The sequence below is a fragment of the Anneissia japonica genome, unplaced genomic scaffold (assembly GCF_011630105.1).
Source record: "Anneissia japonica isolate Jap-2015-1 unplaced genomic scaffold, ASM1163010v1 scaffold5_len213053_cov157, whole genome shotgun sequence".
Classification (NCBI taxonomy): domain Eukaryota; kingdom Metazoa; phylum Echinodermata; class Crinoidea; order Comatulida; family Comatulidae; genus Anneissia; species Anneissia japonica.
This window is the reverse complement of record NW_022740246.1, coordinates 96,686-123,015: the sequence shown is the minus strand read 5'-3', so window position 1 is coordinate 123,015 and position 26,330 is coordinate 96,686. Positions and strand designations below refer to the sequence as shown.

At 33.0% G+C, this 26,330-nt stretch overlaps 2 protein-coding genes across 8 annotated transcripts in view; both read left to right on the top strand.

Annotated features, from left to right (window-relative positions):
• Window positions 1-16,354, top strand: part of LOC117118216 (RNA exonuclease 1 homolog) — a 30,392-nt gene extending 14,038 nt beyond the window's left edge. Inside the window, exons 9-14 of the mRNA XM_033262727.1 lie at window positions 2,189-2,262; window positions 4,022-4,132; window positions 5,073-5,188; window positions 10,697-10,835; window positions 14,711-14,831; window positions 15,780-16,354. Of these exons, the coding sequence (XP_033118618.1) occupies window positions 2,189-2,262; window positions 4,022-4,132; window positions 5,073-5,188; window positions 10,697-10,835; window positions 14,711-14,831; window positions 15,780-15,874 (656 nt within the window). The 3' untranslated portion in view covers window positions 15,875-16,354. The remainder of the gene's footprint in view (window positions 1-2,188; window positions 2,263-4,021; window positions 4,133-5,072; window positions 5,189-10,696; window positions 10,836-14,710; window positions 14,832-15,779) is intronic.
• A 3,753-nt stretch (window positions 16,355-20,107) lies between these two features.
• The window catches only part of LOC117118218 (caveolin-3-like), a 16,595-nt gene continuing 10,372 nt past the window's right edge, over window positions 20,108-26,330 (top strand). Inside the window, exons 1-4 of one of the 7 annotated variants that reach the window (XM_033262735.1) lie at window positions 20,111-20,384; window positions 22,576-22,667; window positions 24,363-24,464; window positions 25,315-25,542. In XM_033262735.1, coding sequence (XP_033118626.1) covers window positions 25,504-25,542 — 39 coding nt within the window. In that variant the 5' untranslated portion in view covers window positions 20,111-20,384; window positions 22,576-22,667; window positions 24,363-24,464; window positions 25,315-25,503. Of the gene's footprint in view, window positions 20,385-22,575; window positions 22,668-24,362; window positions 24,465-25,314; window positions 25,543-25,594; window positions 25,812-26,330 lie in introns of those variants that run through there. The other 6 variants (XM_033262732.1, XM_033262734.1, XM_033262733.1 and 3 more) reach the window with 6 other exon arrangements.

Sequence of the window (26,330 nt, the reverse complement as noted above, 5' to 3'; positions counted from 1 at the left end):
AAAAAAAATCAACCGACACTCGAGCCCGTGACCTTCCACAAACATGGCGAACGTCAGCACAACTTGACCACAATGGAATGGTGGTTTAAGCGTCCAGAAGAATCTGTGGTTCTTCAGCAATGACATGTGCCTTACTTATTATTACATATTTATTTTTATTTTAAATTTAATATTTGTTCATATATTCCTTAAACCAGATTTACATTTTTTTTTATTGCATGGTATATTATGACCCAGAAAATAAAAAATTTCCACTGCAAAGTAAGTGCCACTTGTTACTAAATAATAGCTATGCAAAATGTATGTCTGCCATCTTTGGACGCCATTGTGAAATTATTATAAAAATTTAAGATTTAATGAGCCATAAAAGACTTTTTTTTAGAGAAAAAAGCAGGAACTTCAAATGTACATAATCCATTGCTTTGTTAAGGGATGGGCCAATTTGTTGCAATGACCTTTGACCGTTTCTGGCATCATTAGTGATATGTTTGCATAACCCTTGATAAAAAAAATGTAGTGGTACTGAACAATGATATTTTATACTTAAAAATGCATGTATTACGGGTTTAGGATAAGATATGGCTACCGTATCTATTCTACCCCCACCAACTTGTTACTATATATAGAATTACCCTTTTTAGGTAAAAGGTCATAACAAAATCTTCCCATGGCCGATATCCATCCAACTTTTTTTTGGTGGTATTCCAGGTCGATATCAACAGTTTCCAACAAAAATCGCTTTGTAAATAATTTTTTGCCACTTTGGTGCTCCGTCTGCCTAACTACTATAAAACTTTGATTAGAGCATTGCTTTGGCCTTTTTTCAACTTGTGCGTAAAATATAAATGGTTCTGTTTTGAGTTTTCATTTTTCATATGCAGGTCTCTGTTTTCAAATATAAAGAACGGCACCGCCACCACTATTCTCTCATATAAATTATCCTATCTAACAATCATTCATTAATATTTTAAGATAAAAAAAAAGGCAATACACAATTAAGCAAGACTACAATAGCTAGGTGCCAGCAGCGCAGCTTAAAAAGCAAAATAATATAAAAATAAAAAATAAAATAACTTCTAAAACTCCGGAGAGTAAGCTTGCTGGCTTCTCTTCCTAGATTTTGCCTTTCAATACATTATAAACCCTGCAATGGAAGCATGTCATACGCAGATACCAAAATGTCCACGAAATTGTTCAAGCGGAACTCTCAGCAAAATTAGATATAAAGATGTGGGGTAGAAAAAAAGTCCCGAGAAGGTCCATAAAACCATTCATGCGTTAACTCAAACATATAATAAAGATGTGGGCTGAATCACTCGTGCGGAACTCTGCTATGCGAAGTTGTAGGCTCATTGTGTAAATGGTATACTGTAGCGTGTACCTAAATACAACGGTGGGGGAAAAATAGAAGATGTAACAGCAGTATGTTCTATTAACTTAAAATTTGTACTCAATAAAATGGGTTACACTGAGCCGATTTTCACCATTCAAAAGTCGATATGAGGTGCTAGTAAACGTTTATTAAGTTTTTTGGAAAGAAAGTAATGAAATTATGTCTCTAAATAGAAGTTCATATGCATCAGCCGGATTTGTACAATTGTTTATCATTGTGATTAATCTGCTCAATAAACAATTTTAATTATTTTGCAAATATAAAGATGTGGATAACCCACATCTTTATATACGACTTTTCATGGATCTCGACCTGCTATGTTTGGAAAAATCTTCCAATGTGATAAATATAATAAATGACTTCTGTTTTTATTTTATTTTCAAATATTTATTTTTTTATCATTATTATTTTCTGTGAATTAATTATGGATCCAAAAAAATCATTAAAGTTACATAAGTTTGTGTGACCTAAAGTGTGCCACCTGTAATTGACATATACCTATTACAGATTACAAATAATAAAAATTAATTGAAAACAAATTTTGCTTAATAGAAATTTGTAGTGTAAATGATTTATGACTTGGGGTGATATAGTTTTCAATAATACTAAATACTAAATAGTATTAAATAAATTCATCTGCTTCCAACATAGAATGCTTTTACTTCATTAATCAGTATATCGGTAGTGCTGTGTTTCTTTAATGCAACTTGTGCTAATATTTTTAATTGTTGATATTCCTTGTGGTTGGATGAAAGTAAAATTTTAAAAACTCAATATGTATTTTATCTATCCTAGTTGCTGGCAGTCTTGAGTGTCGATACACTTGTTGCTCGGGCGATGGAGAAGCCACAGGATGCTGTGTTGCCAAGGTAATTCAAATCAAATAGTAGCCTACCTATAAAGCTGTTCACTATACTTGACTGTAATACATCTCTAGTACGACAAATCCAACTTTGCTCCCTGTCAGCGCTAAACAACGCGATGCCGTCTGCTGATTGTCGATTGCGCCCGTGTTGTGCCTTTGCGTTCTCCGTAGAATCGCATGGGCGGTCGCAGTGAGCACCCAGCTTTGCATTCTTGTACAATTCTTTTACAAATCTCAATCTCTAAATGTTGGAAAAGACCACAAGTTTAGGGACAATCTTTCTTGATTACTTAAAATTAACTGTTAGTATTTGACTTCTGTATCTAAGTTCAGGGACAATCTTTCTTGATTACTTAAAATTAACTGTTAGTATTTGACTAATATATCTAAAAGTTATCTATAGTAGTTCCACCTACAGTACAGTATATTAATATTTTTTTATTTTTTTTATTATCTTTATTTTATTCAATTTCCAGGTAACAATACAACAAAACCATGACAATGAGAATACAATACCCTGAGGATTACCATGAGTGCAAGCATTATCTGAGCAGCTCTCTATATTGCATTCTTATGTATACTAAACATTAAAATTATCTCCGATATAAAAATAAAATTTTGTTTTTAAAATTTTTTCATAAAATACAGTAAGAAACAAATACAATAAAATATTTTAAAATCATCAACAAAATAAAATAACATTATACATTAAAGTTGCAGAATATATGAACGATATACTGTATGTAGATAGCTATCTATAATATGGTGTACCACAAGCACTTATTATTTTGTTACTTTAACGTGTAAACCCTCGAACAACAAATAGTTCAAATTATATACGTCACACATAGATTCTAGGCATCTGATTGGTTAAGAAGTAGGCAATAAAAAGTCTATTCCCCTAAAAAAGTACTATTCCCCTGAAAATAGTACTTTTTGACGGTAGAGGAGACTGCAATCTCTACGATGAAACAGATTGGCCCTTGACCACACCACAGATCAGCGAGTAGGCGATAAACAATAATTATGAAGGCTCTCGGTTCGAGCTCCTGGATGAATTACTAGCCTAGGCATATTTCTTGACTAAGCCGATAGCAAAAGCACCAAAAGACAAATTAATTATGTCTTGTCATTAGTCGACAAATATTGCAAGACGATGGGTTGAAATTGAGGAAATGAGCTACACTCACTTTTTGATCGCCTAGGCCTCTAGGCTAGGCTAGGAAGTAAGTACTTTTTTAAGCCTCATAGAATTTATGTATGAGGTATATAAAACAAATATTGACTGCTCTAGATTCGGGTAACGGTGAAATCTATTGCTCCGAGGTGATGTGGAGATTGTAGCCTATCTTCCTGAGGGCCGAATCTGAATCTAGAGCAGTCAGTATTTGTATACTATAAAAACGTACAAAATGGAAGCACATTCTGGGAGTGCTTGAAAGCGGTTGTTCAACCTTAAGTCAGGCCCGAATCTTTCAGGCTGTCTTTCATTTGTGACATTGGGCAGGGCACTTAGTCTATATTTTGTCAAAATGAGAGTCAATTTATACTCCCAGCAGGGCCCCTAAATTGTAAGCCTGAAAGTGCCATTTCCAAACATCTAGAGGTGCCACAATCAAAAGTGTGCTCATTATTATAGCCCGACTGATTCGGTCTAAACCCTCCATCTGTGAAAGTTCCTCCCTGAGCACCTCCTATTCGTAGATCTGCCATTGAATAATATGTTCAGGTATTAATTATTTCATTTTCCCCTTAAATGTCAGTTACACGTTACCGATGACAAGTGTGGTAACTTTGAGGGTTTCATGAAAACTATTGCAAAGTCACCATTACCGAATCAAAGTCCAGGAGTGTTTGCAGTTGACTGTGAAATGGTAAGTCAATAGTATTTAATGAGGTTTTAAGTAATAGTTATTAGAGCTATGCAATTAAGTGATGGAAATGTGAGCTAAATTAAGTGATGTATGTTAGTGCTACCCTGATTTTGGATATTAAACTTTAATAACAGCTATTGTATAGATTGGTAATACTGCCCTCTTGTGACTAATTTTGTGATGTAAATCTAACAATGTGGCAAAGACAAGCCAAACCAGTCAGTCACTCGTTGCAAATCATGTTTCAGAGAAAATGGCCAAAACATGCTGAAATGTCAAATTTTTTTAAATCTATTTTATTGCACTAAACTAACTTTTATGTATCTATACATCATGCTATGCTTTTATTTTCCTCATTTTCAATGTTAAATCCTTTTTAAGGTTTTGATGATAGTGTGTGAACCAGAGAAGTGCCACAAAATCATAAACTTTGAAGGCTGATTTCTTATTGTTGTTCTTTAAACAGCTGTAACTTCATAAGGAAATTTTACCATTTTATAACTCTTATTTTTACTCTTAAACCATGTATTAATAACTCAAAATTTATTTTTGCGATGAGTGATTGGTCGACTTGGCAGCAACATGTTTTGAGTTACATAATAGTGAGATATACACAGGTTTTCAAATGACACATTTACCCCAACATTTGTTTAGAAATTATCATTATAGAATTTCTATTTATTTAGATACAGTACAATTGTCTTAAACCATCATATTCATTTACCTTAAGACCATATTGGAATTATACATAACTAAGTACTAAGTCAGGCCAATATGAGTAATATATTTGAAACCTTTTTTATTATCTTCAAATTATTTATAACATGAATTTACAACATATTTTATGTTTGTCTGTTTTGCCATTTATACTTACATACAACACTGTCTTGTGCGTTGTTGAATACAAATTAAAATTCTGTTATTTTTGCATGAACTGTAGTGTTACACTAACAAGGGTCTGGAGTTAACAAGAGTTACAGTGATTGGAGAAGAAATGCAGAAAGTTTACGATAGTCTAGTTAAACCAAGCAACCCAGTAATCGACCACAACTCTAGGTAAGTGTGTATGATTAATTAAGGCTATGTTCAGATTTGGAGATAAGCCAGGCTTGAGTTAAGCCCGGCTTAACGTTAAGCCCAGCTTAACTTTGCCGAGCGTTCAGACTAGCGGTTAGCCAGGCGAGAATTTGCATAATAATGAACGGTAAGCAGGAAACGTGTTTCAAAACATTGCTCGCGAAAATATGCTCACTCACAGCATATATAATTGAATGCTGATTGGTCATTTCATCACCCGAAGTCAATGCAAGTCCCCGCAATGATTAAAGCCCGGCTTAGTTAAAAAGTTAAACACGGTGGCACACCAGGCCTAGTTACTATAGGAACACAGCCCGGCTTGAGATAAGCCACCTAGTTCAGACTGGCAGGTGAATAAACCCGGTGAGTTGAGCCGGGTTTATCCACCTAGTGTGAACTAGGCCTAAATTAATCTGTAACAAGTGAATTTTCTTATTTCACAATACAGTCAATAATATAATGAATACAATATGATTATAAAATAGAAATACTTTACTGTACCCCATCGTACATAAAAAATAATTGTCTTAATAGATTTATTTATTCAACAAAATGACAAGAAATGTTAAGATTGAGAAAAGAAGTAATTAGGTAAAAAAAAATATATTAAAAATAAAACTAATATCAGAACATTCTATAGTGTTTAAAATAACTTGACAATTTATATATATATATTTTTTTTTTTTTTTTTTTTTTCACATTCAATAGTGGAGTGCCTGTCACTTACAGAATGGAATTCATAAAACACAAAATGGAAAAAAACATTTACTCAAAACATTTCTTAATTTTATACTATAAAAATAATTATTTTATAAGTTTATTCAACTTGTTTTTATTAATTTATTTATTTGATTTCTTTTTAACCCTGGGTACCTGATCAGTGAAAAACTATTGTTATCCTCCAGGGCCCAGCAACACATACAATAAATATAGCAATCAAGTGGTAAAAATTGAGATAAAAGTACAAAGACAACTAATAAAGGCTATAGAAGTTCAAAATGTTTAAAAGGGTAAATGCATAATAATAATTATGTATCTGTATGTTAATCAAATTCATAATAATTATTATGTATAGATGAAAGTACAAAGACAACCAATAAAGGCTATAGAAATTTAAAATGTTTAAAAGGATAAGTGCATAATAATAATTATATATATATTTTAATCATAAATTCATAATAATAATTATATATGTATTATAATCAAATTCATAATAATAATTATGTATATGTTTTAATCAAATTCATGATAGTAATTATGTTTATATACTTTTATCAAACTGTTGGTTGTAACAGTGATCGGTTGCTCCCACTATATATGCATATGCATTTGGCTGCACAAATGAGAATGATTTGCTAGTGTACAATCACTGACAGTTTAAGTTGTACAGTTTAATAGTCCAAGAGGTCCACTGATTAATCTAATATAAGAAAGTATAATACATACTCCAGCAGGGGTGTCATTTTGAAATGAAATAACAGGAGGGGGTTTAGTAATAGGCGGAGGAACATGACGCGGGGGGAACATCCGAGGGCGGGTTTGAGTGGGGGTGTCCCCCCTCCCTACCTAAGAAAGAAATGAAAAATAATTACTGTAAGATGCCATTTAACCATGTTTGAATTGGCATTTAACACTGTTAAATTTTAAGTTTTGAATATTGTTGCGGGAGTGGGTTTGGGAGGTCTGTCCCTCCCTCCCTACCTAAGAAAAAAATTTAAAATAATTAATGTAAGATGCCATTTAAAAGTGTTGAATTTTAAGTTTTAAATTGTGTTGCAATGATTGATTTTAGAATGTATTAAACACTATTTTAAAGTAAAAATCCAACAGTCAAACACTTCTGTGGTTAATTTAATTATAAGTAACAATAAATAACACATCCCATCATAAAAATAAATAAATTATAACAACTTCTATTTATAATCCAAAAGGCAAAATACTGAAAAAAAACAACGAGATACAAAATTGGTAATCAAAAGCTAAAATTTAAATGTAAAAGTAAAACAGCCAGTGAGATAAATACCTAGCTTTTTGGGACAGAACACTGTCGCCTTCGTCAGGGTTAACTTTTCTATAATTGGTTTTTATTTATTTATCAGCTACACAAAATAAGAATATAGTCTTCTTGCATATAGAAAAAAACGTAATTGAATACATGTTCTTAGTATCTAAATATTGTATTTGTATACAATGGAATAATAATCTACTGTACATTGCTACAGCCCTCGAAATTAGCGATCGTGTTGGTAATCATGTGTTGTTCAATAATGGTTTTTGAAATAGAAATTCTTGTTTTAACAAGTACTTGCTTGAAGAAATATCATGATTTACGACATTAGATTCTGTATGTAAAAAGTAAAGTATTGGTTCTTAGGGCTTGGCAAGGACCAGCCCATGATGAGCCTAGGTTTCAGGCCACTATTTTATTATTGCCTCCATTCTAATAGCCGGCACAAAAATCATAATAGACGGAGATTGCGCTGGCCGCCGGCTTAAAATGACACCCCTGCTCCAAGTATTGAAATACACATCATCATGTATTGTTCTGTTTAATACAATGATAAATACTTTTTGTTTGATGAACTGAAGTTGATAATTATAAGGTAGGCTTAACGTCCTGGTAGACATTCGTTTCAAATAATTAAAATGTTGCATTGACATACTGTAATATTACAGATATTTCAGCATGGGCTTACTAGGCCTGTTCCTGGTTTAGTCTTCATTTGTGTTCACCAACAGCTTAGCACAAGTTCTTTTATGTTTGTTGTGTGCATTTGACTAGGCCTAACAGTGAAATGTTCTTTGTAGTCTAAAGAACAGCTTTGTTTGGCCTTTTTGGATACTCGCACACTATATCAAATTAGTGGCACATAAAAGAAATAAATAAATTACGTGAAATGAAAAGGATGATATCACAACTGATATACCTAATATAAAACCCTATATTCTCTCTGGTTTGACTATCTGGGCAACCTGACCTATTTGTTTAAAGAATAATTTTCCTTGGTGGCAGTTTGGATTTAAGCATCAAATTGGCATAACAACAGTCCTGGATTCAACCTGAATAGTTGACTTTTACATTGATTAATTATGTACAATATTTATCTATACTGCAATACAAAAAAAACGGATAAAAAAAACATAATTAACTTGCAATTTATTTTTTTTTTTTTCTTACTGATAAAATGTGGCATTGCGCCAATATTCACAACATTTTGTTGAATGGCGAAAACGTTCTCTCACCTTATCTTCTTGACATTCGCAAAGCTTTCGATTCCGTTGCTCATTCCCTTTTAGTACATAAACTGTCTCGAATCATTCGTATTGATCCTACTACTATTTCTTGGATTAAAAACTGGCTGGCTCAACTTCTGTAAATCCAATCCTCTCTTCCTCTCTATTTCCCTCTATGGCTCCGTTGTCGAATCCGTCTCCGAACTTAAATACTTGGGCATCATAATCATTAATAATTTAAAATGACAACAACTTGTATAGAAATTGGCCTGGAGAAAACTTTCAATACTTAAATTTCTCAAACACTCCCTTAGTCTTAAATATGTCTCTCTCTCCTTTATTTATTACATATCCAACCTAAACTCGAATGCGCTTGTCCTGTCCTCGGCCACTTACCTATGTGATCTTTACTTCAAACGTATTGAAACACTTTTTGAAAAATTCTCGATCCATCTACTTCTTCCTATAACTACATCAATATAATTCCATTTAAACTAGGCAGAAATTCTTCATCATTCATTTTCTCTCAAAAATTATCCAGAACCTATAGATCACCCATTACACAATTGTCTCCCCACCCCACGCCGCTCCTGCACTACTTCTTTGCGTCATTCTCATCAATCTTCCTTTCTTCCTTTCCCTGCTCGTACCTTGCGTCTTCATTCATCATTCTTGCCATATGCTCTGAGTCTTGCATACGACATGGCCCATGATCCCGCTAATACCTCCCCTGCTAATATTAAGGCAGCTCTTAATTTTTAAGTTTACTTTATTGCACTTGCCTACTTGCCTAAGAAGTTTGCCATCTTTTTATTATTTTTATAATTATTTTGTGATTGTAAATTTGTGATTGTATGTGGATAATTGCCCTTGAAGGCTCAAGTAGCAATACAATTATTAAATTGAATTGAATCATATGTTTAAGACCGTAAATATAAAGCGTGAGTACAATTTCACATTTTAAGAGTAATAAAATGTTTAAATAACCTTGTCAATGATTCAAGGATAAATATATTTGTTAAAAAGTATAGTTATAAAAAAAAATATACATTCATAAAAAATAATACCTACAATCGAGACATAATTATGTATCCAAAACCAGTGTTTAAAGTCAATGTTCAGAATGCCATTGTCATTATATATTGTCAAACAGTAACAATACAAACACAAATTACAACAGACCAAATTGTTGTATAAAGTTGTTTTTATGATTATAACATATGTGGCAAAGACATGCAAAACCAGTCACTCATCGCAAATCGTGTTTCAGAGAAAATGGCCAAAACATGCTGGAATGTCAAATTTTTTAAAAATCTATTTTATTGCACTTAAAACTAACCTTTAATATCTATACATCATGCTATGCTGTTATTTTCCCCCATTTTCAATGTTAAAACAACACTTTTTAAAGATTTGATGACAGTTTCTGCATGAGAAATGCCCGAAATCATAAACTTTGAAGGCTGCTTTCTCATATAATGTTCTTTAACCAGCTGTATGTTTAAACACTTGTAGCTTTGTATAGGAAATGTCGGATTTTATTTATTTTTTATTTACCATTTCGTAGCTTTTATTTAACTCTTTAACACTATATTAATAACTCAAAATCAATTTTTGCGACGAGTGACTGGTTTGGCTTGTCTTTACTACATATTTTGATTGTAATTAAGTTTTGTAGTTCCACACTTATACTGTATGTTGTAGTTCCACACAGTGTAATTAAGAGCAGTTTATTGGAGTGTACGTATTCAGTTTACACATAAAAAAATGCTTCCATTTAATAAATGCCCCACAAAAACCCTTTTCAACTATAATCGCCCCGGGGCGTTTATGCAGGGGCGGATCCAAAATTGTTCAAGCAGGATGGGTGTGGGGGGGGGAACAACAGTTACAGAATAGGTAAGCAAGTAGAACATAACATTGATTCGCATTGATTTTTTTAAAAATTTAGTGGCAAAACTGGGGGAACGTTCCCCCCCCCATTTCCCCCTACTGGATCCTTGGTTTATTCGAATAAATACAGTTTATGTTCTTTTTTTTTATACTTGTCCAGTGGCCTACGTTTAACAAGTCTCAAATAGGTGATACATTTTTCTTCTAAACCGGTTGTGTTTAATATGCAGATTTATTTTAACTTTAAAATTGAGATTTTAAAGTTAAAATGTCGGAAAATACAACTACCCATTCGCCAGTGGAGGCTCGAAGCAACGAGAAGAGGAGCATAAAATTTTAATTTTTTTTTTACACCATTAGATTCAGTGGGATTACAGAAGACGATATGAAGTCTGTTACTACAACCATACGTGATGTTCAAGCGGTGTTACTTAGTCTGTTTAGTGCTCAGACGATTCTCTTAGGACACAGTTTAGAAAGTGACCTGTTAGCTCTCAAGGTAAAAATACAATCTTGTTAAAAAAATTTTTTTTTTTAAATTTCAATAAAAAATTTAAAATGAGTTATTATTGGTATGGCCAAAATTTTACTAGTAACCTGATGTTTTGTTTTTGTCATAGTATTATAATTTCCTGATAATTTGTTTTTCGCTCAGGAATTTTCAAGTAGGGGTAACTGACTACTATGGAAAACATGCATTTTTACAGCACAGCAATTAATTTTTACAGCACAGCACCTATTATTAACTATTATGGACTGTTCTTCGGATTTGAAAATGTGTACATTTTCAAGTAAATTAACATATACCACCTCCCCTCCCCCCCTCCTGCAATGTAGATGGAAAAATTAATAATTACATAATTTCCTAGATAGAAATCTTTAAAAAAAAAAGTCATGATTTCCTTAACACTACTTTGTAAACCTTATAAATTATATTTAGATAGTAGTAAATCACTTAATCAAAAACAAAACAAAAAATAAAACAAAAACAAACAAACAAACTTTAGCCTAATTCGAAGGAAAAGAAAAAGAAAGGAATGGTGAAGTATATATCTAAGGAATGGCCAACCACACAATTCTCTTTAATTGTTTCAGTTAGTTGGAAAATTTCAAGATAATGGCTAATTTTTCTAAATTAAAATGTATGCACAATATAATGTAATATATAATTTAATATAATAATATAGTAATAAGAATATCATGAGATGTGTGCCAACTAGATCTTCTAATCAATGGCTGCCAATAACTGATCTATTTTCAGTGGCCAAATTTATTATTATATTATGTTCCATATATTTTATCCAGTGGCGGATCCAGGGGGTTCGGGCAAACCCCCCTCTGTGAAGAAACTTAACAAAATACTATTAGGTCCTGGCTTACAAAAGGCATTACCAACCGTCTCACATCGTGCGGGACAGTCCCACATTTCAAAGTGATTTTGGATGTAACACACATTTGGCAGAAACATGCGCATGATCTTAAATTTGTCACGCATTTACGACGAATAATCACGAATTCAAGGAAAATATATTTAAAATTAAAAGAAATTAGTTTTATTAAAATTATAAAACAATCATGCCGTAACTTTAGTCATTAGAGAACTTTCGTTGTCTTGTTTGAGATTCAATTCACCGAAAGCTTTGGTGGCGCGTGCGGTCTTGCGCGTTCTTTGTCACAACCAATGTTGATTATGTGACTGAAACTGCAGTTGTCAGCTTCAAACACGCACGCAGTCAGGTAAGTACAGTATTTATGTGAATACTTAATTCATTGACACGTTACTAAAAATTGATTGGTATCGTTAACTGGTTCTGGTTATGGTATGTAAGGCCGATCTCCTATGGACTCCAAACGTGTAAGACCATGGTTCTTAATAGGTGGCCCGCAGGCCAAATTTGACCCATGAAGATATCCAAAAATAAAAACAAATTAAATAAAATATTTTGATAAATAATTTTCTCATTATAAATGAAGACAACAAAGAAATTCCATATAAATATATACCTATATATATTAAATCATCAAAAAAAGGTAAATACACTGTTTAAATAAAGGACAATAATACATCGCGTAGCATAGCTCTCAACGAATGTAGTCCTGTAAATAAATGAATAAAGAAATTGTGTAATAAAATGCCTCTGGCAGGACTCGAACCTGCGACCTCTTGCTGTCAAGGCGAGCGTCATAACCATTAGACCACGGAGGCTTCATGGTTGAACAGATTCAAATACCACCAGATACACTCCATTGCACAATAGGTACGGCTAGAAACAATATAGGTACATATAATATAAATCAAGATAGCTGTTAACACTGTTAAATTATATATATTAAATCATCAAAGAAAGGTAAATACACTGTTTAAATAAAGGACAATAATACATCGCGTAGCATAGCTCTCAACGAATGTAGTCCTGTAAATAAATGAATAAAGAAATTGTGTAATAAAATGCCTCTGGCGGGACTCGAACCTGCGACCTCTCGCTGTCAAATATATATATAGAACTGGAGGTCGCTGGAACATATATATATATATATATATATATATATATTAACTACCAAAAGTCAAAAGAACAGAAGCTTGTTATTTTTAATGTATTTAATTTTGAATTTTCTAATGTTTCTTAATTCATTTAAATTATTATTATTTATATTTATTGTTTTATATTTTAAATACAAAAGAATTTGTTTTTGTATTAGTTTCAACTTCATCCAAAAAGAAGTTTCTGTAATATGGGAGAAATTGTTGTTTTTTTTCCCTCTCTATATCAATTAATTATTGTCTAGTCATTGTAAGGTTACACTAAAAAGGTGTGCCGATGATACAAAAGCGTTATTCAATCAATTGACTAATTGACTATTGATGCATTCGCAATACAGTATTGGTGAAGCCTTGTAGAAACGTTTTGAAAGTTTAAATCCGGTTTTACGTAAGAAAACAGGAAATTCTTGAAACATGTTTCCTCTTTTGGAATTTCGATATCACACCTATTTTCTAGTCGTTCTATATAGGCCTACCCATATTTCTCTGCATCCACAAAAAACACTCCGGCAAGTAGCGGAAGTAGGCCTATTATTTCTGTACTTCTACTTATTGTTTAACCAAATAGAATGTGAACAGAATATTGATAATTATGTACATCTTCTTTGCTTAAAGTTACAGAATTTGTTACCATATATTGTGACAAAAAGTAGAATTTGAAATTACCAAAAACATTATAACGACTTACCTAATGACCGGTACTCAGATATTATCTTTTGGCCCATGAGCCCAACTCAAAATAAATGTTGGCCCTTTAAACAAATTAATTAAGAATCAGGAGTTTAGGAGTATAACAGGAGGGGTAGAAAGAGTGTCGAATGTTAGGAAAGGTTCACCATGGCAGCCTATTCATTTTTTGTTTGAGTAATGAATTTTTGTCCAAATAGTTTGGGTGCTCAAATTAAACAGCATTGAAACTTGAATTATACGTGGCTTTATTTATTAAAAATATTTTTGTTTATGTACCTGATATTGTCAATAAACACTCCCAAAAAACAGCTTAAAAATGCTCAGTCAGAATTTTCGATGATCTGGGCCTGATAAAATGAATTGCGAAGGTTTATAGTATTTCGATAAAAAGTTTGGGTTTAATCAAATACAGCTTGAGATTAGTGGAAAAGCGTGAGATTTTAGAGTTGAGAGCTTGAGGTTTGTTCGAAAAGCGTGAGGTTCACGCCGGATGCGTGAGACTTGGTATGATATACAGAATGCCTAATAATATATTGACTATATTTTTGATTTATTTTCTATTGTATAGGCTTTAAGAATGAGATAAAAAATTAAAGGTCATTAAAAGACACCTCAGAAGTCGGGACAGCTCATTTCCGGCCATCTAGGAATCTTCCCAGGGGATGACCCCTGACCCCCTTCCATTTTTTTGGTTTATAGGAAAATGAATTATGCCAGCCGTAACCAATTTTGTTTGTTACCTCTTCGGGTAATTACTTCTACTTGCCTTGAAATACAGTTTTTAATTAAAAAAATATTCTACTTCCCATACACAGTAGGCTGCCAATAACTGATCTATTTTCAGTGGCTGAATTTATTATTATATTATTATTATGTTCCATATATTTTTTAATGATATTTTAATTAAATTGTGTATTCATTATTTTAGAAGAATACTGAGGAGCAAATCTAATGCATCCATATAGAATTAAAATATAATACTACATAAGTACTATAGAAGGTATATTACCACCAACCAATGAGACAGGAGAAGCAACAATACCCATCATCTAGCTTAATTATGCCAGCCGTAACCAATTTTGTTTGTTACCTCTTCAGGTAATAACTTCTACTTAATTTCACAAATATTCTACTTCCCATAGCTTATCCACAGTACCGTAATCGATACAGCCATTGTGTTCCCTCATCGACGAGGGCCTCCTTTCAAAAAAGCTCTCCGAACATTGATGGCTGATTGTCTGAACAAGATAATACAAAATAATGGTGAGTGTACAGCCGTTCACACATACCGTGTATTGATTTTGAAAGTTCATTTTGTTTTCAAATGAATAAAGAATATTTGTTTCAATATAAATAACTATAAGGAATGGAATTACAGTACAAAGGAGAAACTAATGATTTCCTGAATACAATGCTAAAATTCACTGACATTGTATTCATTAATGAAAAAATGAAATGGAAAAGCAGCAAATGAGTTCTGGTGTGCCGAAGTGTAACAGTGCCCAAGCCCCCTCCCACTTTTTGTTTAACATGAAAAAAATAATAGTAAATATAGTGATTTAAAGTAATAAATTGAGTGCAATTTACTTTAGTTAGGTGAGATTTCTTTTTTAGCTTCTTTAGCTAACGCGCTGTCCTCCAACAATGATAATTTTAAATTAGCACACCCACTGCCAATTAGCACACCCACTGCCACAAAAAAATGTTTCAGAAAAAATAAAAGTGTTTCTTTATTTTTATTGTGCCTGCTGATGCCTTTGAAATCTCCCAAAATAAGATACAGAATATTTCCTCCCATTTAGATCAATTTAAAGCATTTAACCTTCCCATAACTACACTGCCATTCACCAATAACATTTTATTTTTATTTCTCCTTTGCATGACTGTTGTGGGGAAAAAAAAGTGAAAAAAAACATTTTTTTTTTTTTCGCCCTCCTCTGACAAACTTAAAAAAAAGAAGTCCAGTGGATGTAATATTATTTGTATTCAGCATCTCTTTTCAAAACCCTCAAGCATCGCCTCACAAAACCTTGATGTGCCAATAAGTTATTATAGTGCTGTCCATCAAAACAGACATGAATAAGCCATTGGTTCTTGTTGGTTGGTGTTCTAATTTGCTATTATATTATATTTTATATATATATATATATATTGCTATTATATATATATATATATATATATATATTATATTGCTATTATATTTTGTTTCAGTTGATGGACATGACAGTACAGAGGATGCCAAATCCTGCCTGCAACTCATGTTATGGAAAATAAAGGAAGACACTAAAATTAAGGCACATTCTTAAAATATTGATAACGAATGAACACAATTATCAGCAATTAAGTTTTCATTGTGTACTTAATTGTTTTATTTGGCATTGTATATTCTACCATAGAGAAATGATTACACACTGTTACTGCAGGCACTGCTAAAGCATCCTTTATGAAGGAAGCTGGTATTTTAGCTATTTCTTGGAAAATGGCATTTTTACTTCGAAGATGAAAACTAATTCCACTGGGCAGACATTGATATTTACATTATCGTCATAGATGTTGGAATCAGCTTTGGTATCGTGATAAAAAAAAAATGATCTACACAGTTTATGTCGTCACCTAGATGGTGGTGTGGAGAGAGAGAATATATCCAATGTGTACTAATTGTGGCGTAAAATCAGGGGTGAATGCGTAATATTTCAAATGTTTTGTAGGGTATATGCACCAAATCAGAATAAATAAGTTGGGAGCAATAATGAGGGGGCTAGAGCTTTTTTTTTTTTTTTTTCTTTTGAGATTTTTTTTTCTTTTGAGAAGCCCTATTGAAACATCTTGTATTTGTATTCTATTTTTCCTTATTTCAATACATGGTATAGGTATGTATTGAAGCCAAGCTATAGAGAAAAAAACTTTGATATGTTGTATAACTGATTTTTCAAAGACATAAAAAGAATGTCTAATGAAAAACGCGGGACCGGTTAATGAGATACAGATTTTTGAACATTTAAAAAAAAGGGGGAAAAGGATGGTAAAAAGGGTGGTTAAAAACGTAGTGGCAAAACAATTTTGTCTCTTTTAGTATCAGTCATTTTTCATTTGTTGTTTGAAAGTGCATGGAATTAATATGGCTACAGTTTCACTACTGGTATTTCTTAATTGTTAGAAGTAAAAACAGAGATTGGTGTAGGTTTGGAAGATCAATTTAAAGCATTTAACCTTCCCATAACTACACTGCCATTCACCAATAACATTTTATTTTTATTTCTCCTTTGCATGACTGTTGTGGGGAAAAAAAAGTGAAAAAAAACATTTTTTTTTTTTTCGCCCTCCTCTGACAAACTTAAAAAAAAGAAGTCCAGTGGATGTAATATTATTTGTATTCAGCATCTCTTTTCAAAACCCTCAAGCATCGCCTCACAAAACCTTGATGTGCCAATAAGTTATTATAGTGCTGTCCATCAAAACAGACATGAATAAGCCATTGGTTCTTGTTGGTTGGTGTTCTAATTTGCTATTATATTATATTTTATATATATATATATATATTGCTATTATATATATATATATATATATATATATTATATTGCTATTATATTTTGTTTCAGTTGATGGACATGACAGTACAGAGGATGCCAAATCCTGCCTGCAACTCATGTTATGGAAAATAAAGGAAGACACTAAAATTAAGGCACATTCTTAAAATATTGTTAACGAATGAACACAATTATCAGCAATTAAGTTTTCACTGTGTACTTAATTGATTTATTTGGCATTGTATATTCTACCATAGAGAAATGGTTACACACTGTTACTGCAGGCACTGCTAAAGCATGCTTAATGAAGGAAGCTGGTATTTTAGCTATTTCTTGGAAAATGGCATTTTTACTTCGAAGATGAAAACTAATTCCACTGGGCAGACATTGATATTTACATTAACGTCATAGATGTTGGAATCAGCTTTGGTATCGTGATAAAAAAAATGATCTACACAGTTTATGTCGTCACCTAGATATCCAATGTGTACTAATTGTGGCGTAAAATTAGGCGTGAATACGTAATATTTCAAATGTTTTGTGGGGTATATGCGCCAAATCAGAATAAATAAGTTGTGAGCAATAACGAGGGGCTAGAGCTTTTTCTTTTTTTTTTTTTTGAGAAGCCCTATTGAAACATCTTGTATTTGTATTCTATTTTTCCTTATTTCAATACATGGTATAGGTATGTATTGAAGCCAAACTATAGAGAAAAAACTTTGATATGTTGTATAACTGATTTTTCAAAGACATAAAAAGAATGTCTAATGAAAAACCCGGGACCGGTTAATGAGATACAGATTTTTGAACATTTAAAAAAAAAGGGGGAAAGGATGGTAAAAAGGGTGGTTAAAAACGTAGTGGCAAAACAATTTTGTCTCTTCTAGTATCAGTCATTTTTCATTTGAAAGTGCATAGAATAAATATGGCTACATTTTCACTACTGGTATTTCTTAATTGTTAGAAGTAAAAACAGAGATTGGTGTAGGTTTGGAGAGAATTCAGCCCATAAATCTGCCAATAGCCAGTCAGCAAATTTTGATTTTTTTTTTTAGTTTGGAAAAAAAAAAAGATTAACATTACTCTTTTTGTTTTGTATATTTGTTAATTTTTATATGTAAAGAGTATATATTTTGTGATAATGTTTTGCATCTTACACAACTCTACATTGGTTTACATAAACAAATTAAAAGATTTCTGTGCAATTAACAAGGATAATACAAAAAGAAACTTATTTATTTAATAATGCTAAATTGTTCTTTATAAGAAATAAAACACTGTAAAATTGTAGTACTGTACTTTAAAGACTAGTTTCATTTGACATAGTGACAGTAGCTTTCAAACCTATTCTACTCTCAGTGTGACATTGGAGTCTTCAAAAATGGGGACGATTGGGGCGTGAAGGTGAGGTTGGGGGGGGGGGGCTCAATGGTTAAGTGAGGAGGTACTAGCTTGCAAAACAAGGTGATATGAGGTGATATTATCTACCTGAGCATGATTTTTTTCGCTTTGAACATTTTCAATGAAAGTGGGCTGATTTTTTAGGGGGGATGTGTGCACTACCTAGATACACCACTGCCACTGCGTGCTGAAATGTTTGTCATGTCAAGTGTGCTACAGCTCTACAGTGTTTTAATCATACAGTACATATTCATTTTTTGCCCGTTCCTGATAAGTTTTCTCATCACATTACAGATAAGTGGTTATTGTGACTTACAGAAAAGTCCAAACAGACATCTGTTGTCTTGCAACTCAACGGAATTAAGCTGGTTTTTATAAGATTTCTGTGCAATTACGAAAGATAACACAAGAGAAGGTTACTTATTTAGTATTTGCCTATCGGTTGCTGATGTGTTATAGAAATCCTTATGTTAACTATGTACAAAACATAATATATAACAGAAGTGTAACATTTTTTTATGAAAAGTGAACCGTTATTAAAATTATTCAGAGCATGTTGGCATCACAGTGAATTTGTTGTATTTTAAGCATGCTGTAATTAATCGGCATTAACTTTAAAATAGAGTTTTTTACCAAATGTCATAAACTACCTACTAGGTTACGTTGCAAAATACCAAAATTAAAAATTGGTCCAGCTTTCATTTTATTGAAAATTAGAGATTTTAGTGAAAGAAAACCCATTTAATAGACTTCTTTCACGTAAGAATAGCCCATAATTGTATATTTTCTATTGTACATTTTGTTGAAGGCTTCAGCATTGTACATTATGTGATAGCATCACTCCTTCTTCACTACGAGGTCGGAGAAGTTGTGAAAATATTCGAAATAGAAGCCAAGTGAATCTTTAACACTGGAAATTGCACACAAACATGGGGACATATCTTTTCCCTTATTTATTTCAATTTTAGAGGGCCTTAAGTTGCAATTAATCGTCATATTTTTAACTTAAGAATTATCTTTAATCGGCATAATTGGTATTGGGAGACTTGACTTGAAAAATAGGCCCATTACGGTTTTTGTTTTGTTTGTTTGTTTGGTTTTTTTTCGTGTGAAAAGCTCATTAATAGATTTTTATAACGCTAAAGCAAGGTTAACCATTTATGCAACATTAAAGTTCCATCCATGGCAGAACTTGTTATTTTAATATTTAGTTCTTTATACATTTTAATAAAACCAATAATAACAACTGAAAGCATTTTGAATATATTAGACTAAATATTGATATGGGCATTTCAGGCAAGGTAATGGCGTTAATGTAGTTAGACATAACTGAAAAAAACATCCCGACGGAGTATATGAGTTTACTAGCCTACTTCCGTTAACCCTGAAGATTGCAATATTATGTAATTAATTTGTGCAGCCAAAAATTGCAACAAGAAATGTTTGTAGGATTATTAAGTGGTGATCTAATACTTATTCAATGTGTGCTTAAAATATTCCTTCTATGCATGTCATCGAACTTCCGGATTTGAATATCGGATAATTTTGAGAAAAAACTGCCCACACAACTTATCTGGAAGCAACTAGTATACAGTTGTCTCAGCCAACTTTAAATATAAACCAAGCTTGGTTTGTGTGTTTCTGTGAAAAGTGGTATAGCGTGCTTGGCACGGTTCATTTAACATTTTAGTTATGATTTTTAGGTTCCGGAAATTTCGAAGTACAGAAAATATTAAATACCCTAGGATAGCAATTGCATAATTACATTAACCTTGGAATGATTAAGGCCAAGGAATTGTGAAAACTGTTGTTCAAACATCAGTCTTCTTCACAATCTGATATCATTCAGCCTGCTGAAGTATTTACTTAAAAGCACATCGGAACACAGGTGAGTAGAATTAGGCCTATATTAAATTTTATAAGACTTAGTTGCGGCGCTTGGTTTGGATTTTTTTTTTCATCATCAGTAAGGCATTACAGTACTTGTCCAGCATATCGTATTCACTTCTTATTGGAATATACAATATGTCAAAAAACAAGAACACCACGATTGCAAACATTTCTCAATTCGGAAACCGGTTCTTTTTGGAGGAGGACGGGAAAGGTTATAGTTGGTTTTCCAGGCTAAACTACAATATTTCACAAGAAGCTTTATCAAGACCGGGAAATCCTATTAAGTCTACATAATACCTTATTTTTAACTAGTACTACGAAGTATGCATTTTTTTTAAATTAACGAGTTTGTAAAATTTACTTGACGCAGGGTTCCCGGAACGCGATTTTTTTTCCCGTACGAAACATTTGCATGAAACTTTATTCGGGCCATCTCGGATTGACTCGACTCGAGTTCGATACGAGGAACAAGAACAGACACAGCAATGTCGTGACGCTCGAGTTTTACTTTTATTGCTCTTTCTATGTTTACCTACGGTAGGCCTATGAAATATTACGGATTTATGGGATGTACGCCGTGTGTAACTAACTGTGACCTTCTTGTATGTTATTAAATGTTAGTATAATATCTACAACAACAACAGCTAGTACCCCTCCTTTATAAAGTGTAGATAGCTACACCAAAGGCTGACAGAAAGAAGATAAACTACAGGCCTAAAGCAGGCTGAATTAAGTACTACCTACCATAGGCCCTCCCTAAACTAGGCCTAGGTCCTTAGGCTAGGGTCCTAGGCTGACACCAACAGTCACGTTTCACATGACGTTGATTGAAATTTTGAAAAAAAGGGGGGAAATTGAAGCATGAAATAAAAAATTGAGTGCACAAGAGAAATATTATTAAATAATAATAAATAAAATATACCATTCCGGCGTTATTGAACTTGGCCAAACTATCCTTGTAATGTAATTAATGTTAAATAATAATAATAATAATAATAATAATAATAATAATAATAATATAATCATTTCAGCATTATTACCTTGGCCTAAGCCTTGTAATCAAGAACCTATTTACTAGGCCTATAATTAATAACTAGCCCAAGGGAGGAATATCTTTTGTGCTATTTCCCCTTAACGTCATTTTTTTTATGTTCTCTAATTTCTCCATTGTCTAAGTTCCTAAAGTAGGTTTTAATAACATAATAATGAATAATAATAATAAATAATAATCATTTCGGCATTAATTAACTTGGTCTAGCCTTGTAATCAAGAACCTGCAGATACTATTTACCATATAACTAGGCTTAGGCCTCATTTATACATTCATTGGTGCCGCTCTGCCATTTTGGCAGGTCTTTGACATCCAGTATTTTAGAGCTGCCTATTCTCAGCTCTTCACTTTGAAAATAACTGTCACCCTGTTTCATTTGAAAGAAACGCGCTATTCCTTCCTCTTTGTGCTTTCCCTTGAAAGCGTATATTTTTAGTAGTTAGGTAAATATGCAAAACCCAGATCTAACTAAAAAAAAAAGAAAATTGTCACAGTATGTAACTCAAGTTCAAATCCATTACCCCATTACTCGTGCAGCTCAATCAAATATTTATATACGTCATTTTAAACGACCCATTAATATTAGCATGGTAACATCAATATATTTTTTAAAAATCAGACAGCGGCGTTCTCTCAGAAGTTGTTTTGCATTTTGCAGACGTTTATCTGTTGATGACCTTTTGACCTCCTGATTTCTGCAATATGAGATTTTCGGCCCGAGTCGATTCAGTCGAGACGGCCCGAGTGGAGTTTCATGTAAATGTTTCGTACGGGAAAAAAATCGCTCCGGAACGCCGACCTTAGCGGCGTGTGCGAAGCACAACTCAGAGCCAGAAGTGGAACGCGAATTTCTATATGGTTTCGTAGTCAGATTTTCGAGAAAAATTCAGCTACCCGTATTTCTCGACTGAGACGTCAATGGGAGCTGTAATTTGTATGGCAAGGAGATGGTGCTACCCTTAATTTCGTGTTAAGGGAATTTACGCCCACAAACCTTGTAGTTATTAATATTTTGGTTATAATAGAAAATTTTTATTTTTTGATGACGTCACACCCACGCTATAGTTAGCATGTATACGTCATAAGCTAGATTGCGTCACCTTTTCCTGTTTTTTTTTTTTTTTTTTTTTTCAAGGATAAACAAACACAACTGCTTTGCACATGAATGCCTTGCCTAGCTAGGGCGTATACAAGAGGCGCATAGTTAGCATACAATACTTAAACAAGGTACGTCTGCAACTGAATTAATTATTGTTCGGCCCTAGTTAATTTTTTTTTTTTAATTTATTTCTTTCGAAAGTGTACTTTCTATCACATATAATTGCACTGTATACTTTTAGGCCTAGGCCTAGTCATATTATGGCTTCATCGTCCCCTGCTACACACAGTACATCAGTAGACAACCCCCCACCCCACGCTACAGTACAGACGTTTGCTAGGCAACAGAACGTGATTGCACCTTTCTTCCCAGTGTTCATGTAAATTTGCATATTGTTAGATAACCAGCTGAGTATATTCCTTTGTGAAAATGAGTACCGCGGCATACTCATTTTCACAAAGCATTTGCATCCCCTCTTGGAAAGAGGGAACTTCGAAATAATTGTCTCCATATCTTCGCTAATTAATCACCATAATTTAGCTTACACTAATGCATGGAGGGAGCACTTAAAATTTACAATAATCATTTAACTACCCGACAAACCCCGAATTTTATTCATGCATTACATAAATAGTTTCATCTTCTGTACTCCAACATCACTGTGGCATGGTAACAACCAACTGGCAGACCATTTCCGGTCACATATTATTCTCCATAACGCAGCACCCCCTAGTTTCGTGTCCTCTGGGTAGTTATAATAGAGATACTATAGCAAACAAAATAGAGGTAGGCCTACAAGAGACGTGAAAAAACAATTTCGTACATAATCGGGTGCCTCAGATGCATCAATGCCATTGTAGAAATTAATTACCTTCTGACTAAAAAAGTGGAAAACCTCCTTGGCAATTTTTTTATTTGCAGTCATGGTCAGAATAAGACATGCCTATGCAACAAAAGCAGTTACTTAAATCTCCGACGATCTTATTCTTTGAGGTTCATTTCTGAAAACCGTGATAATTTTGTTGTCGATTGTGGCCGCTTTACCAAGTGCTTTATTACACAGTTATAACAAGCTCAGATTGTATATAGCATGGGCGGATCCAGAGATATCCAAAAGTGGGGGGGGGGGGGGGGGGCGGTGCCGAAAGTTGGGCCGATCGAGACAACATTGCCCTAGGGGGTCGGGGCATGCCCTCGCGTAAGTTTTGCGTTCTAGACGCCCGAAAATAACATTTGAGACGTTCTGGGCTGTATAAGAGACAGTATATATGAATCAGGGTTTCCCTCGTCAAAGATCTAATCCAACTATCCAATCTTCGACTTATAAAACGTGTATATAAAAACTCAATACCTCGTCATTGCAACAGTTCTTACACTAGTTCAGAGTCCATATATATATTTTTTTCATTTTATGGCCTTTTGTTTAAAAAAAATTCGTGCAATTTCGATGTCTGCTTTGAAAAAGATACGATTTTTAGCTCCATTATGGTTCTATTTATTATTTGAAACAGTCTTTACATTTATTTCCGTATTGTTCATAGTATAATATCCACGTGGCAGCTAAGCGACTCTGCACGGATGCATTATTCATAGTTAAACTGTTCAGTAAAGGAAAATATTAAACTGTCGTAATATTGTAGCATTGGAATATTGCGAAGAATCAATGCAACATGTGTTCATTTTGTTTGGTTTTTTTTTTAATTGTTAGTTTTGATCGTAAGTCTTACAAATTTTTGAGGTCATATACACACTGTTATTACTGTCAACACTCAGTGAACATGTGTTACTTGTGTTCAAGTACAAGATTAATTTTCTGTAAACAGGTTGTATGAGCCTGCTGGTGTTCTATGGATGATACAAGTACGCACGAAGAACCTGTCTACGAACAGTTTAAGGACAAGAACGCATTCATTCAATATCTTACGGTATGAATTGAAATTATAATGTCTCAAAGAACAATATTATGAAAATATTTCACGGAAGTAAAATATAAGTATTTAAAACAAGATTTTAGAGAACCTGGCTTGTTTTTGAAGAAAATGCAATAAACAACTCTAAAGCATAAACGAAAGAAAATAAGAAACTGCATTGACATACTATAAAAAAAAAAAAGAAGTTAAAATGTTAACCACAAATCTCCAACTAATACTGAGCAAAACCCGCTCAGTTTCAGTCAGTTGTGTGAGATAGTTCCTGGGTTAGATGTGCGCGTATATCTTCCGTGTCTAATGGGTATGATACTCGCCTTAATAGCGATAGGTTGCAGGTTCGAATCCCTTAAGAGACCCTTTTTGAAACAGAATACAGGAAATATGCTCGATACGATTATAACATCGTATTCCTATTTTAGTACTGTTATTATTATCATGTCTTTAAAATTATGATGAATAAAAACTATAGCCGCGTTAATCTGTTACAGAACAATATGAGATAAATGACAGCAGCACTTTTGAGACTAATATTTTTAGTCTCAGATGTGCTGTTGTCATTTATTTTATATTGTTCTTTAAAATTTTGTCAGAAAATGACAAATTGTGCATTAATTGAATTTCCGGAAATTGTTTAGCTATCCTTGGGCAAGTTAGCTGTATGTTACAATTAATACAAGACTGGAACCATCCCAGCTTCTTGAAATATCGGTTTTTGTTGAGAGAATGTCTAACAATGTCAATATGTTTTTAATAATAATATAATATGGTTGTGCTGATGACATGTTACCTAATTGAAATATTGGCTGATTTAGAACAACTTAATTGCACTTGTTTGGATTATTAGGTGAAACGGAAATCGAGGACAGCTAAGCTACTAACATGTCCTTCTCAACCTAGTTTTTGAAGAATTAAACTTCGGCTAGCAGTCAACTGGAATTTTTTAGCTACCGACTGCATAGTTTTTCATACAAGGTTTTCCCTACCAATTATACGCCTAATTGTGTTTTGAACGATCCTATACTTATTGAAAAACATGAAGAAAACTGGAGGAACATACAGAAGCTATATTGAGGTAAACCTTCTATATTTGGGTCATATGAAGCATGGTATGAAGTAAAAGCAGAAGCACAAACAAGAAGAATATAAAGCGATAGCAACGTTATAATCCGTCGGTCAGGGTTCAGGCTGCAGCTCCCTCGTGCCTCTCTATTTTTAATTATTCAATTACTCTCAATTTGTTTGTTTTCTACTTATGTGAGCTAACTTTATTACCAGATAGTAACCTAGGCATAAACTAAGGTACATTTTGGTATGTCTTACTTTTGGGAAAGGTACAGGAAGGTAAGGTATTTCTTTCTAAATACTGACATAAAATACTTAGTAATTTTGAAGGACGTCCTCTCATATAATACTTTGAATTATTAGCAGAACTGAAGTGTAGAAGCCTTCGGCTATTTTTATATCCTTGAACAATTAGGTTTTTAGCTACGTTAAGACAATTGTTACTTCTTTACGAGGATAAATTAATTAGTGTAAATGATTAGAAATAAGTATTCTCTTTATTTCCAAGTATGAACTTAAACCTATTTGAATGAAGTCTTAAAAACAATCTTAGCTGAAATAAATATGACAGGCCATATTAATTTATGTTTCGTTAATCATGAACGATATGACATAGGCCTAATAATTGGTGTGTGGCCTACTACACATGTGGGACGTAAAAAATAACAGACACATTGTACAAAGATAACATCTCTCTAGTTTACAAATTGAATAGTGAATAATTATATTTACAATTGTCAATACACCTAGAACTATATAATATATATATATATATATATATATATATATATATATATA